This window comes from Dicentrarchus labrax, unplaced genomic scaffold (assembly GCF_905237075.1).
Source record: "Dicentrarchus labrax unplaced genomic scaffold, dlabrax2021, whole genome shotgun sequence".
NCBI classification, from domain to species: Eukaryota; Metazoa; Chordata; class Actinopteri; family Moronidae; genus Dicentrarchus; species Dicentrarchus labrax.
The window spans coordinates 6,385,790-6,399,687 of NW_026136714.1; the positions used below are offsets into that span (position 1 = coordinate 6,385,790).

The 13,898-nt window shown below is 39.4% G+C and overlaps 1 protein-coding gene across 3 annotated transcripts in view; it reads right to left on the reverse strand.

Annotated features, from left to right (window-relative positions):
• Positions 1–2,323: 2,323 nt before the first annotated feature.
• si:dkey-40c11.2 (drebrin-like protein A) overlaps positions 2,324–13,898 on the reverse strand; it is a 32,547-nt gene continuing 20,972 nt past the window's right edge. The window contains exons 5-16 of one of the 3 annotated variants that reach the window (XM_051423742.1): positions 10,841–10,984; positions 10,463–10,540; positions 10,142–10,293; positions 9,917–9,971; positions 7,310–7,384; positions 7,082–7,190; positions 6,407–6,946; positions 5,291–5,839; positions 4,995–5,105; positions 4,735–4,868; positions 3,713–3,764; positions 2,324–3,598 (exon numbers count right to left, since the gene is read on the reverse strand). In XM_051423742.1, the coding sequence (XP_051279702.1) occupies positions 3,462–3,598; positions 3,713–3,764; positions 4,735–4,868; positions 4,995–5,105; positions 5,291–5,839; positions 6,407–6,946; positions 7,082–7,190; positions 7,310–7,384; positions 9,917–9,971; positions 10,142–10,293; positions 10,463–10,540; positions 10,841–10,984 (2,136 nt within the window). In that variant the 3' untranslated portion in view covers positions 2,324–3,461. Of the gene's footprint in view, positions 3,599–3,712; positions 3,799–4,734; positions 4,869–4,994; positions 5,106–5,290; positions 5,840–6,406; positions 6,947–7,081; positions 7,191–7,309; positions 7,385–9,916; positions 9,972–10,141; positions 10,294–10,462; positions 10,541–10,840; positions 10,985–13,898 lie in introns of those variants that run through there. The other 2 variants (XM_051423743.1, XM_051423744.1) reach the window with 2 other exon arrangements.

The following is a 13,898-nucleotide window of genomic DNA, read 5'->3' on the forward strand; positions in this document are numbered from 1 at the left end:
GCAGAGCACTGTGGGCACTGAATGTTTCATAGCACTTTGGAGTGGGGAAGATCCAACCGGGCAGTCCTCTGGCACAAATATTGGTAAGGTAACCTAAAGCCTTGAGTACAGATGGGGTGACCCTGGCCTTCATGTTTGCTTCTGCAGAACAATGAGCCAAAAAGAAAACAAGTCCCATTCGCTCACGCTTGCACACAGGTGCTTGCAGCTACAGTACAGTAAAGAAGGAAGGCTGAACACAGAGTTATAAGACTGCTGTGGTAAGATTTTTGTCTCCTGTAAACTGACACCTCTCCCAAACACATAATTAATCACAAAAAGTTGCAGCAAACTATTAGTTAGACAATGACAGGCAGGGGTTGAGGAGTGGCAAGGAGAAGGAGGTTGCTTCCATAACAGGAGTTTAGAATAGTGGGCGTCTGAGTTTGTGTGTATACATGAATGTGTGTTTCATGTGTGTACATTTGTGTGTGTCTGTGCTTATCCTCCCCTTCGATGTATCTCAGCATTTGGCAGAATCTGCTTCCCAGCAGAAACCCAGCCAATAAGCCACGAGCTATCAGCAGCCAGGTCAGATTAGGTGTCTGTCGTTGGCCTTTGTGCTGATAACACTACAATGAGTGGCACTTCCCTACCGCCACTTCACCTCGGCCGTCCCACTTGTCAGTCCTCCACCGGTCAGATAGAGTCTGTCAGTTAAATAAGAGATAAAGGGAAAGCCAGGAGGAGGGAAGGGGGGTCTTCTCTGTTAGTTTAGCACCCTAGTCGAAGGGTTTTGTTACTGATGAGGGTCACAGAAGGAAGAACAGCCTAAAGACAAAGGGGAAGGGGAAGGGAAAGTTGACTGGCACATTAGCCAGTGTCTCCCTATCACTCTGGGTAATCTAAAGAGACAAGGGATCTCTTGAGTTGTGGGGATGACCATGGGAACAGGGATATGGTGAAGTGAGAGAAGGGGGGGGACACAACTGTCGAGACCAATTTGCCTTCACATTCACTGAGCACAGATGTCCTCTCTCACTTTATGACTGTTTATCTTTCTCATGCACACCAATGTAAAATTACTCTTTGGCGTTATAAGATTAATGTTAAGTAACCTTAATGGTTTCAAACTTAAATTAAGTATTTTTATCTCTCAATCTTGCTCATTTGAGCTTTTTCACGGTCTTCTCCTTGCAACCCAATTACTATTTCATAAGAGGCTCATCACCTTTTCACACATATCACTGATGATTAGCCTTCTGGGATAACCTGAACAGAATAGTCTCCTGGATAGATTTAGTCAGTCTGTCAACAGGCATCAGTTCAGGCAGGATGAGACCCATGTCAAACATTACCTCTCTATTTCAGAACAGAGGCGCATCTGCCAAACACTGTTATTGAACTGGCACTACAAGAGCGTAACCTAGCCCCCCCACGAAATATTAAAGGTGTATGGTTAAGAAATATTAATGTCATATTCAATCAATCATTATTACCCAGGGGAAAATCCTGTTTGAGGTGTAGCAGCATTAGCAATTTTTAGCTTTGGACATGTCTGGATATCCCACTTCTGAAATGTGTGTAACAATGAGCCTCCTCTCTGCTTGTCAAAATATTTTGCCTTTTGTCCTGAGGAATCTGTTCATTTTAGTGAGCTCCCTCTCAATAATGTTGTCACTGACAAATTGGAAAAGGCAATGTCTCCACCTATAGGTACAAATGAAGGACTACAAGTCACAACTTTTTTTTTCTTCTAACTAGTGCATTTAACAATGTATGCATAGGTTAAGTTAAATAAGAAAAAGTTTACTAATTGAAAAAGTTTTGCTAAAAATCTGAAATGAAAATTATCTTCTGCTCTAATTAAGGAATAAACAAACCATTTAAAGATTAATCTTCTTACATGAGATTAAATCAAATGGATGCTATTCTTTTTTTAAAACAACGAATCACCTGCTTATGATCACTTATAGTTATGAGTCAACTTTTGTGTGTCTGTGCCAATACTGCCTGATGGTTTGAAGTGTGCTATTTATTATTTGCTTTATTTAAAATCATTATATCAAATACACCTCATTACTTAGTTTCTATTTTTCTGTACAACATAAGTGTCTGATGGGGCATTTGTTGTTATTTAGAAACACTGTGCTTCCCTTAAAAAAAAAACAAATTTGATCTTAAAACAAGCAAAAGTCTGTGTTCATTAACACAACAAAATATTGGAGATGCTAGAAATTAATACTTCAAAGGTATAGAAGATATGGACACTCCAAAAAATATTTTTTGCTGTTGTTGAAAACTCTAAATGTGAAAAATAAAGAAGGAGACATTTTAAAGCAGGTTGAGTTTGTAGATGCTATATTTGTAAGTTTGGAGTAAATATAAAGAACATACATACAATCAAACAAGCATACAAACATACAAGCCAAGTATTGAAAAAGAGAAGATCTTTGACTTTTTTTTTATACATTCTTATATACACTGTAGAGTATTAAGATATTACAGAAGTTTATAATTGGAAGCTTCTTTTTTTCCATATCATCCATGTGTCGACATAATGCTTTAATTTCTTAAAATCTAGGAACAATTAAAATGAGACATAAAAATGTATGGAAAAACATACCATATGAACAAAAGATAGCCCATTTTAAAGAGTGAAAGAGAAGTACAGGTGTCGATACAGTGCCTTTTTTCCTCTGCTTGTTTACCTTTTGTTATGCTGCTGTTCTGGTTTGGGTAATTAAAATGTGCTGTGAGACTGTCAGAAACAAATACAGTGCTACAAAATAACTCAGAAAATACATGAAGATGATTATAAGATGATGTCTGATACATGTATCTTGATTATATATACCAGTCAAGAGCAGAAAATTATTTTTTTATAGCAAAGTAACACACAAAGCAAACGGTGAGCAGAATGGAATGCTTGTTATATGTGGGGATCAAACAGGCGACTATACACTATAAAAATCTGTTTGTGTTTCATACAAGAAAAGCAAGTTTGTGATCATTTGTCACAGTGATCTGATCCCTCCTACCAACATTCCTGCTATATCTCAAAAGGAAATAAGTTATTTTGGTCCAGGAAAAGGTCTCCGCTATTTTATCCGAGAAAATGAGGCTGGGTAATTTCCACATACTTGTGAGAATATTTAGTTTTTCTCAAAAAACATCAAAATAGAGAGTCACACTTTTCTTTATGCTTTCTACAAAACAGGGAGTCACATTGTTCTTTATCCTTCCTACAAAATAGAGAGTACAAAGCTTCAGTGGGAGGATTAAGGTAAAAACATGAACAAACATGAGGGGAGATGGTGTCCCTGAGGGGTGTGTGTGTGTGTGTGTGTGTGTGTGTGTGTGTGTGTGTGTGTGTGTGTGTGTGTGTATGTATAGGTGTGTGAGAGTGTGTGTGTGTGTGTGTGTGTGTGTGTGTGTGTGTGTGTGTGTGTGTGTGTGTGTGTGTGTGTGTGTCTGTCTGCCTATATGGTCTCCACATAATTGGCAGGGAACAGGCCTTGACGGCCATCTTTGCTCCACCCCCTCCACCAGGCTTTGTCCACCGTTTCCACGTCCCTGATGATGTCACCGGGTTCAAAGGAGATCTCAGATTCGTCCTCTGTGGGAACCGCAAGATAACATGGTGAAGACCCACTAATCACAGTGTAATTACTGTAAGTGGAGGCACTTTATGCGCACATGCGTGGCGATTATCCTCTAAATGGCAGCTTACCTGCTTGGTAGTCATACAGAGCTCGGACACACATTTGTCGCTCGGCTAAAACCTGAAGTGAAGAGGAAAATGGACTAGGATAAAGGCTGCAATCATGAAACACACACGTCACAGAAGACAGAAAATGTAATCACTTTCATGGAAACTTTCTTCATATGAACTTTAATTTGAAAAGATAAGGCTGGCATTATATTTATTATTATTGTCAAAAAAGCTCACGGAAGGACCAAAACCATACATGAATTATCTTACTCACAAGTATTGCCTGTGTAGCCAAAGCTGTATCTTATTCTTCTGTGCCATAAACCTCAATTGTTGTCCATAAACTATTAAAAACACATCACTGAGCAACACCTTTATCCTGGGTGTCATGTTTTTTAATTACTATGAACATTTGCATTGTAGTTTGTTTTAAATCCCACATACACTGCTGTAAATGCTCACAAATATCTTTATTTTCCGTGAGAAACTTAATTAGTGTAGTGGGCAAATACGACAAATACAACAATCACAGACTGTCATGGCCATGACTGGTTAATCATTGTGTGCAGCCATGATACATGAAATATATACCGAGTTCACATACAAATTAAGATACAAAGCTGATATAAACAACAACAAATGTGCAACAGTGCTACAGTGCTACAGTGCTTTAGTGCTGATGTTCATGTACGTGTGTGTGTGCGTGAGTGCGTGTGTGTGGGTGTTCAATAGACAGATACAGATCGCCACTACAGCGCTAGCTGACTTATTAGTAACTACAATGTGTATTTAGCCATTGCTGAAAATAGTTCCTAACAAATAAAATATATACTCCTGTCTGAGTAACATTTCCTGAAAACCAACTGATTTAGAAAATTACAGAGGCTTTTTAAAAATGAAATAATATGTTTGTGACCCATTTTTTTCATTAGAGACACACTAACACGTTGTTGGTTCTGGTCAATGGTTTAATTGAGAACAGATTTCTATTCTTGGACTACAGGCTGTACTGGTACAATATGTGTGTGTAGATACAATACCTCTTGTCCATTTTCTGAGATCTCCTGTTCCTTATCCTCAATGACGTCATCCTCCGCTGCCGTGCCATGAAGATCGTAGCATACAGCCAGTTCCGGTGAGCTGAGTTCTGTGTCAGATGGACTCAAAGATCGCTCTGAGGAAGACCAATGGGAAAAGCATTCATCACAGTCCAACCAGCACAGAGAATTAATATATAAATGTATAATCCATGTATAATTCTACATGGTATAATATTGTTTAAACTGGTTTGTTGCCAAACCTATGCCATTCTGTTCCTGTGTGTCCTCTCCATTTGTGATGCCATTTGTTGACAGGATGACAGTCTCATGTTTGATTTCTTGACAAATTGGTCCGGCATCTGAAATAATGACTTTGTTGTAATATTTAGCCATTTTGTAACATATTAGTGTCATTAATAATTATAATGGTGTATTTTTAACTTTTAGAGAGCTACAGTACATCATTTAAAAATACACTGTTTGTGACACTGTAACAATACTACTTATAAACTGTAAGTCAAGTCCAAATAATAGGATACAAGAACAAGATGGCTACCTGTGACTGTTGACTCTTCCTCTTTTTCCAGTACCTCAGCAGACTCAGCAGTGGCCTGACTGTCTTCTGATTGGTCATTTTCTTCTCCATCTTCCTTTGCCTCCTCTTCCTCCCATACCACTTCCACGGGCTGCTCCATTGATGCAGGCTCAGCATCTTGTTTTAATCCCTCCTTCTCTTCCTCCTTGTCCTTCTCCTGCTCCTCATTATTTTCCTCCTCCTCTTGCTCCTCCTTGTCCTTCTCCTGCTCCTTCTGCTCCCCCTGCTCCTCCTGCTCTTCCTCCTTTTCCTCCTCCTCTTGTTCCTCCTTGTACTTCTCCTGCTCCTCCTGCTCCTCCTCCTTTTCCTCTTCCTCCTCTTGCTTCTGCTCCTCTGCTTCAATCTGGACTGGTTCTGTGTTGACAGCACACAGCTGTGGTTGTCTTTCAGCCACATCTTCCTCGTGCTCCTCAACATCCTCTTCCTCATCCTCCTCCACCAGTACAGCCTGTACTTTGTAGCCAATGTCTGAGACCAGCTCAGTCTGCACATGAGTGGCTATGTTGAGGTCTGTTGATTGGAAAATTATAGAATTAAAAACACAACAGTGCAATCGATAAGCTTACGTGTTGTAAATGTGCAGATGATGACGTTGTATGTCTAGGGTACAAAAACTAAACTATAAAGAATCCAGAAGCCTATTTCTCTGGGTGCACATTAGAGTTACACTTGGCATGACAAAGAGTCTATGCGGTTACTATAGGAATATTTAATTGTGACTGGACTGTAAAAATATTCTGAGCTCTGTCATTTCAACAGGCCATTGATTCATAGTGCCTGGCCTGCTTTACACAGTCTGGGGTATGTGGTGTAGTTTTTGGCAGAAGCATCTAAGTCAATTTAAACTGTAATAAAAATGTTTAACAACCACAATTTAATGTCTGACAGTTAATGTCTTTGGCAAACATATGAGCAATAATTGTGGTAATATGCTCTTCTTCGCATTGCACATTACACTGAACAGGCATTTTTTTAAATAATGAGATCTTCTTTGAAGATTACTTAAAAAAAGGAAAAATATGACAACATTGTATAATCAGATCCCAATATAATTATTTGTGTCTGGTTCCACCCTACCTGTGTTTGGCTGTGGTCTCTCTGGAAGAGGAGCTGTTGGTGCCTGGGGAGCTGAAACTGGCTCGAAGCAGAAAGCTGAGTGCTCTGGCTGGGTTGGGGTACTTGGGGGAGAGGCAGGTAGGGCCTCTTGATGTGACTGAGAAGGGTTTCTTTTTACCATACTGGTAGACAAGGAAGCCAAGAGACTAGGGGAGGCTGGAGGTGCAGAAGGTTCTGTGGGTGATTGGGGCTTGGGCTCAACAACAGCCTGAACTTGGTTGTTAGTTTGTGGAACGCTTGGCAGGGCTGAGACTGGAGGGGTAGGGCGAAAAGGTGATGTGGGCGGTGACATGGGGGCTCTGGGCCTTTGTGGAGAGGTGACAGGCCGGAAGTCAGGGCTCATGGGGGGAGACATGGCACGGTAGATAGGGGAGGGAGGAGCTCGGGAGAAGGGGGAGACCAAGGGAGAACTGCGAGGGGAGGATGCCGTGCTCTCTTCTGCTTTAGAGAAGATGAAGGCTGTGTCTGTCAGGCTGCGCTGGTATCGTCTGAACGGTTTGCCTAGAGAGAAAGAAAACAGTCTGTGAGTCGTGAAACTGAAGAATACACACTGTACATCCAAAAACTTCCAACATCTGGGCCTTCAAGTAAACACATGGTAGCATCACTCTGTTCAAGCTCACGCACAGCACATACCAGAGCGGGAGGATCCAGGGCTGGTGGGACTTTGTGATGATGATGATGAAAGCTGCCTGAAGAATTCCCTAGGGTTCATCGAGCGTTGGGACACTAATACTGCTGCCTCCTGCAGGTCAAGTAACGTACAGTATGGACAAGAAATTGAAATGATTAAACAGACTTAGCTAGTTAAATTTTTGGAGCTAATCCAATATTAGCCATTAAGTTTATATAAGGTTCACTTACTGCTGCTTTCTCTATGGATTCACTCCTTCTAAGACGAGCCCTCATGTGTTCCTCATGCTCCCTCTGCTGCTGCTCCTGTCGGTGAAAACACAGTAATAATCATATTTACACATGCTTTAAATATCTTAAAAGCAGCTCACACAGCACTTGAGACTTATGAAACTTGAGTGTTTTGACATTTAGCCCTAATTAATGATACAGACATTAGTGCTCATTCCAAATATGGCAACCACCAGTCACTGCTGACACAAAGCAATACCTTGCATGTACTTTTAGTCTTTTGGACATCCCTGACATCTGCAAACCCCTTACTACACACACCCTCACCTCTCACAAATATAAATATACTGTAGGCAGTCTACACTCATAATACCCAAGCTCAGCTTAGCAAACATACAGCTCATCTCCAAAACAAGACAAGACATTTTTTTCTTATTCTAGTTTATAGTAACATCTGGTGTATTAGCTAAAATTTCAAAACACATCATATGTATTGTTGCACATTTTGAACGTGGTAGCCACAACCAAGGAGTGTTATATTCAACATACTCTATAGCTGCATGTCAAAATGCCAATAAGTCTGTCATGTCTTGCTATTTTAAGCCCTTTATATGCGTAGCAACCATTCACAGACTTTGACTCATGATTCAGTGACAGGTTAATTTGTTTGTTTTCAGGTGTAAAATTAAATGTCCCTTAAATATCTTACTATAAACAGAATGATCAGCAGTGGATAAATAGTGTTCCCTGTAGACTTAAATCAGCCTACTGTTGACTTTGTTCATGTAGCAGTAAATGCATTCTTCTCTAGACATCAGCAAATGCTGTGGCCGACAAGAGAGGCCCTTGCGGGTATAATATAGTACTGTCCTCAGAAACAATTACAGTTTTAGAATCAGACCTAACACAGCCCAAGGTCAATCGGTCCTTTCTCACAACTCTCAGCTTCCTAGTTTCTGTCTTTACTCCTGTAATGTGAGTGGTCAGTTGTACACACTTGGGAAAAATTTGTCCTTTTCTGAAGTTTGGTGACAATTATTCAGGATGGGTTGCTTCTACACCCAATGAGCCTTTTTGCCATTATTGCATGACTTGTTTCTTGTGTGTTTCTTCAGTATGGGTTTCTGTCACTGATACAGTAGATACTGTAGATGTGAGAAGCACCAAGCTACAGATTATTAATATACTGTATTTCCTGGACAACAGAAAGGGACAGAGCTTCACTGTAATCTTCTGGAAAAGGTTGCTTTTATCTGGTTTATCATGTTTCAAATTGTGAATTACATTCCCTGTTTTTAGAATAGTAAGTGACAGTTATTTGAGTAATCACACTCCTAGGATATAGCCAGTCTGGGGTAATTTAAAAAACAGTGGTTTGCATGTTATTTTAAGCACATTTTGTATTACTGCCAAACATTTTCCAAATCATACCGTAATTGATTTCTTACCTTTTAGGCGGCCATTGGTTTCTGTTAATTTCAGTCTGGTGACTCACTTTGCAGGGACTTGAAAGTTCATTGGGATAGGTAATCCATCACAATGAACATTCTGTTGTGTATTTTCTATATTTAATTTTACTTTTTTAAGTGAAGTTATGATCATGTGGCAGTTGAAAAAAGAGACTGATTTGAAAGATTGAAAGAAACTACCATTATCATGATTTATGTACAACCCTTTCTACCACCTGAGCTATAGCTGACCCATCTTTTAATGTGAGTCATGTTTGTTTATTATTTGTCTTCTGTATTTTATTTCTGACCACATGTGGGGCCAATAAGATAGGTTACAAAGATAGATAAATAGAAGTAGTTGTCAAACTTCATATTTTAAACTCCAGTTTTCTTCCTGTTCCTACAGTTGGATGTTTAATGTGCTGTTCTGCTCCTTCAATAACTCTGCACGTGGTGAATTTTCCAGTTTTTATACTCACTTATATATCTCATTGCATTTTAAAAAAAGGTCAAACTTTTAAAACTTTGCATACTTGACAAATGCATATAGTATTTTATCCTATGTTTGAAATTAAATCTTTTAATGCTTTGTATGTTTTGTGTATTCTGGTATATTATTTCTATTATGTATATTTTGTAGATACTCACTTTATATCTTATTATATTCATGCAGTATGCTGTGTTTTTTTTACACTCTATTTTGAGTTATTTTGTTGTTTTTATTTTCTTGTGTGTAGAGAAGGGCCCTCTCTGGTCTTTCTCTCTTTGAAAGGGGATTTATGACTAGAATATTTTAGAATATTTTCCAGCCTTTTATGCTTTTTAAGCCTTGACCAATTTTGTGTTTTTATGATTTTGTTTCTGTTCCGATTTTTCAATCTATTTATGTGTCTATAAGAAAGAAATGTGATGTCAGACATAAAACAGAAGTGAGTCAATTGAATTATTAATTAGTAATAGAATTATATACATGAATATGTTCTATCTATCACAGGGTCACTGAGTTCAGGGCAGTCAAACCAAACTCCAAGGCCAAAGAGTCAATTTTGCACTAGGTAAAAACCATTAAAAAAAACATGGCTCTACCACTTTTGCCAAAAGGACATTTTATAAAAACTATGAAATTCTACCAAGATACAGACATCTTTTAACTCACCCATCTTGATTTCTCTTTTCTGCGAAGTTCTTCTTCTTGCGCTGCCTGTTTTCTTCTGCAAGACAGAAAAAGAAATAAAATAGCAACACTTATTATTGTTATCCAAAAATCATTATTCAGAATACAGTGCATTTACTGTGTATGTGAATATACTCTGTTCTTCCAATCTATACAAAATATGGCCACTGGAGGGCACTATTGACAGGAGACAGACATTATTCCTACCTCTGCTCCTCAATCATCTGTAGCTTTTCGTTCATCTTTCTATCTCTCTCTTCTGCATCCCTCCGTTCTTTTAAAACTCTTTCTTTTTCAAGGCGGCGTCTCTCCTCTGCTGTTCTTCTCCGCTCCTCTTCTTTCCTCTCTTCCTCTTCACGCTGACACACACACAATGGGAAACAATGAGATAATATATTATACATTTCACTTTTAAACAAAAAAATCACCTCAATAGCTTTCCAAATGTAGATGGTAGCAAACATCAGGCTTAAAAACATTTTGGACACTCAAATGTGACCAAGTAGAGAGGAGAATACATTAGCATACCTCTGCACGTGCCCAGAAGGAGTCTCTGTTTATTAGTCTCATCTCCATTGCGGCATTAGTTTTTCTGTAGTTTGTGCCCTGTAAGAAAAACAAAAGAATATTGAATGCAGAGCAACAAATGCTTAAACTTTCCAATATTGCTTACAGGGGCATTTTTATATCACTGAACTATATTGTATAATTTTCAGGAAACTTAAAACCTTTTCAAATGTCATATTATTTCATTAGTTTTAGGAGTATGACTGAATAAACATACTGGAAGACAAAGTAAAACACTGATGCCACTGAGGATTTGACCTGCAAATCAATCTGTTACAATGTCTTTTGAAAGTCTCTGTCTCCATCTGATGGTCCAATGAAGTATTGCAGGAGACTCACCACTAATTCCTCCTTGTCCGCAGACCTGGAGCTCCTTCTCACCCACTGTGTAGGAGTATGTGCCTGGGCCTTGCTGAGCTCTGTTCTTATGTTCTCCTCTGTCACATCCTCAACCTTCTCTGCACTAATGAACACATGTGCTTCCTGAAACATGGAGGGCAGGGAATGAAAAAGAGATGGCAAGTAGAGTAAAGCAGATGTGAATTTAATCCACCCTTACATGGTGTACTGTTGCCACACACACACACAATCACACACAAGGCTAGAAATCCATACACAAGTACACACAATCCCGCTGGTGGTTTTCTCTTGGTCTGACTTGGAGTTATGCAAACTTGGAGCCAAACAGTTGTGCAACTACTTCAGTTATAAGAATTGAGAGAGAACAAAAATACTCCCTGGCTTCAGTGTGAGGACAGGAATGCATTGGTTTGGATTGTTAGATAGCAGAGGGGGGAGATGGGAAAATAGAAAATAGGGAGTGCAATAGGGAAAGTGAGAAGAAGAGGGTGTATAAGCATGGGTCTTTGCAAAAAGGTAGAAAAAAACATTTGCTCAATACCTGGAAGTCAAGCTTAAGGGAGATTCCGAAATATGAAAATAGACAGATCATATTCAACAACCACAGACCAAAACATAGTTTTTCACGGCTGCTATTTCTATGGGATGGATAGGTGTTAAATGTGGGCTGAACTTGTGCATGTATAATGTACAGGCATTTGTATGTGGCCAGGACGTCAGCATAATTTCCATGGAGAGTAAGTTCTGGCTTGTTGATGGAGGGCCAGGTCTGTCAGCCTCCAACAGGAAACCACAGCTTTATCTGAGTGACAACACTGACACTGACACTGAACAGAGCATTCAATGTGCCCTATAATACATGTCAGTACAGTGTATAATCCATATCACTCTAGTTGTCACTGCCAACTGCACACACACAGAGCAGACAAGCAGTCCACAGTGCTGCCAGGGATGCTGGGAAAATCATGGAAACAGACAGAACCACAATCTACAGGAAAAGCTCTCAGTAGCATAGTGCACTGTTCAGTTCTGCAAGTGCAGAAAATCACTATGTTTGCCCAATACTGACACCACCGCTGCATCCACATGCAGTGGAATTCATTAAGAACAAGAAAAACTGCCAGGATTAGCAATGGTATCACTCGTCCTCAAAAGAAATGTGCTCACTGTACTTCATGGTAGTTCTTATGAAAATGGCAAATGGATATTATTAACATGCACAGTTCAGACACCTGTATGAAGGTGCCTTTAGCAGACTGACAAACTAACATAAAACAGATAACAGCTCACACCTTCTTTGTGACAAAACATGGCTGAGAGTCATCAACACAAACTATTTTTTCCCCTTATGTTTTAACATGTAAGCCAGTGTGTTAAATAAATCCCCGTCCTCTCAGTCTCACACCTTCCCGTCATTGTTCTTTTCCCTCTTATTTTCAACCTGTTTCAACCCCATAAGATGTTTTGGTGTACATGTAATGAATTCACAAGTGCCAAACAGAAAGCCTTAGCATTTCATTTGTTGTATTTGAGTTCACAAATAGCTTCAGTGCTAAGCTGCTCTATTTAGGCAAATGTGTCAAAATCCCCCCTGTCCATGTGCTAGATATTTTCATAACAGCCAAGTGGGATATGGCATGTGAAGCAACCATCTTCTGAGGATGCTTGGCATTGATGACCTTGGCAACGAAAAACTGGCTATGGGTATAAGAATATAACCTCTCTGGAAGGAAAAGGAGCCCAAGGAAAGGTGATGTGACAGGTCGAGAGTTACAGTACCAGCTTGGTATAATTGTGCTCAACTCTGCACAGACTGTCTGCTCTGGAACCAAACTGCAACTCATACAGTCTCTCTCTTACTCAGGAGTTGTTCAAACTGTGAGAGGCAGTAGGTGGATGTAGGGATACTCAAGTGTCCCCAGATGCATTATGACCCAGTTGACTGATGGGTACTTGTGATAAATGGGATTATTTGGATGTAGAGACTGCATTTAGATTTTGTATTTACAGTCTTAGCTTAACCATTGCTGAAAATGTCTACTTTTCTTTAAATGGAAAAATGGAAGGTACCTTGATTCATGAACAGCAAGATGAAATTCAATAACACATTCATAGTGTATTATGTTGCTAAGAAAATATATTTGCATTTGCATTTGTAATGAGAGCTCCTCAGTTGAAATAAGACAGAAGGAGTAATGGGGGCTTTTCTGGTTGACATGAAATGAAAGCTACTGTTCTCAAGTTGTGTCAGGGCGAGATGACAGATTGGAATGATCTAAAGTGCTTCAGGGTTTAGTCCCTTGACCCGATCATGTTGCTTTATTCCTTATTTACAATAGAATAGTGTTCTTTGTTGCAATCCAAATCTCCTGCTCCACCTTAAAAGACATTGGGCCTGTGCCAGGCTGTCATGTGGCTAAATATGGGTTGTAATATGTTTGATGAATTAAAGATAGCTTTGTTAAAAAAAAAAAAGAAAGTTTAAAAGTTAGAAAAGATTCAACTTCTTTTATGTCTTCATTTCCATTTCTTACATATGACTACTGTACATCAGATACTTTTACATCTACCTTCTGAACCCCTCCAGCATATCACCCACAGTATCAACTAATCTAATGCCCCTACACACACACACACACACACACACACACACACACACACACACACACACACACAAACACACACACACACACACACACACAGACACACACAAACACACACATACACCCACATAGCCCTTTTGGACTTAACCTTAATCTCCTATTATTTCAAGGGAAATGTAGAACAATGGAAACATCTGCACCCTATTCATATTTTAGCAGGGCCACACCGGAGTACAGTATGTAACATACCCAAATCTACTGCTGCAGACTCGCCTTGACAAAACCCCCTCACTGCCAGCTGGGACATGCAGCATAGCAAGCCAGAAAGACAGAGACAAAGTGAAAAAAAAGTAGGAAAGAAAGAAGGAAGAAACAAATAACAATCTAAAGTGCCAAGTGAAATTCTAACTGTATCAAAGACAATGAAAGCCAAT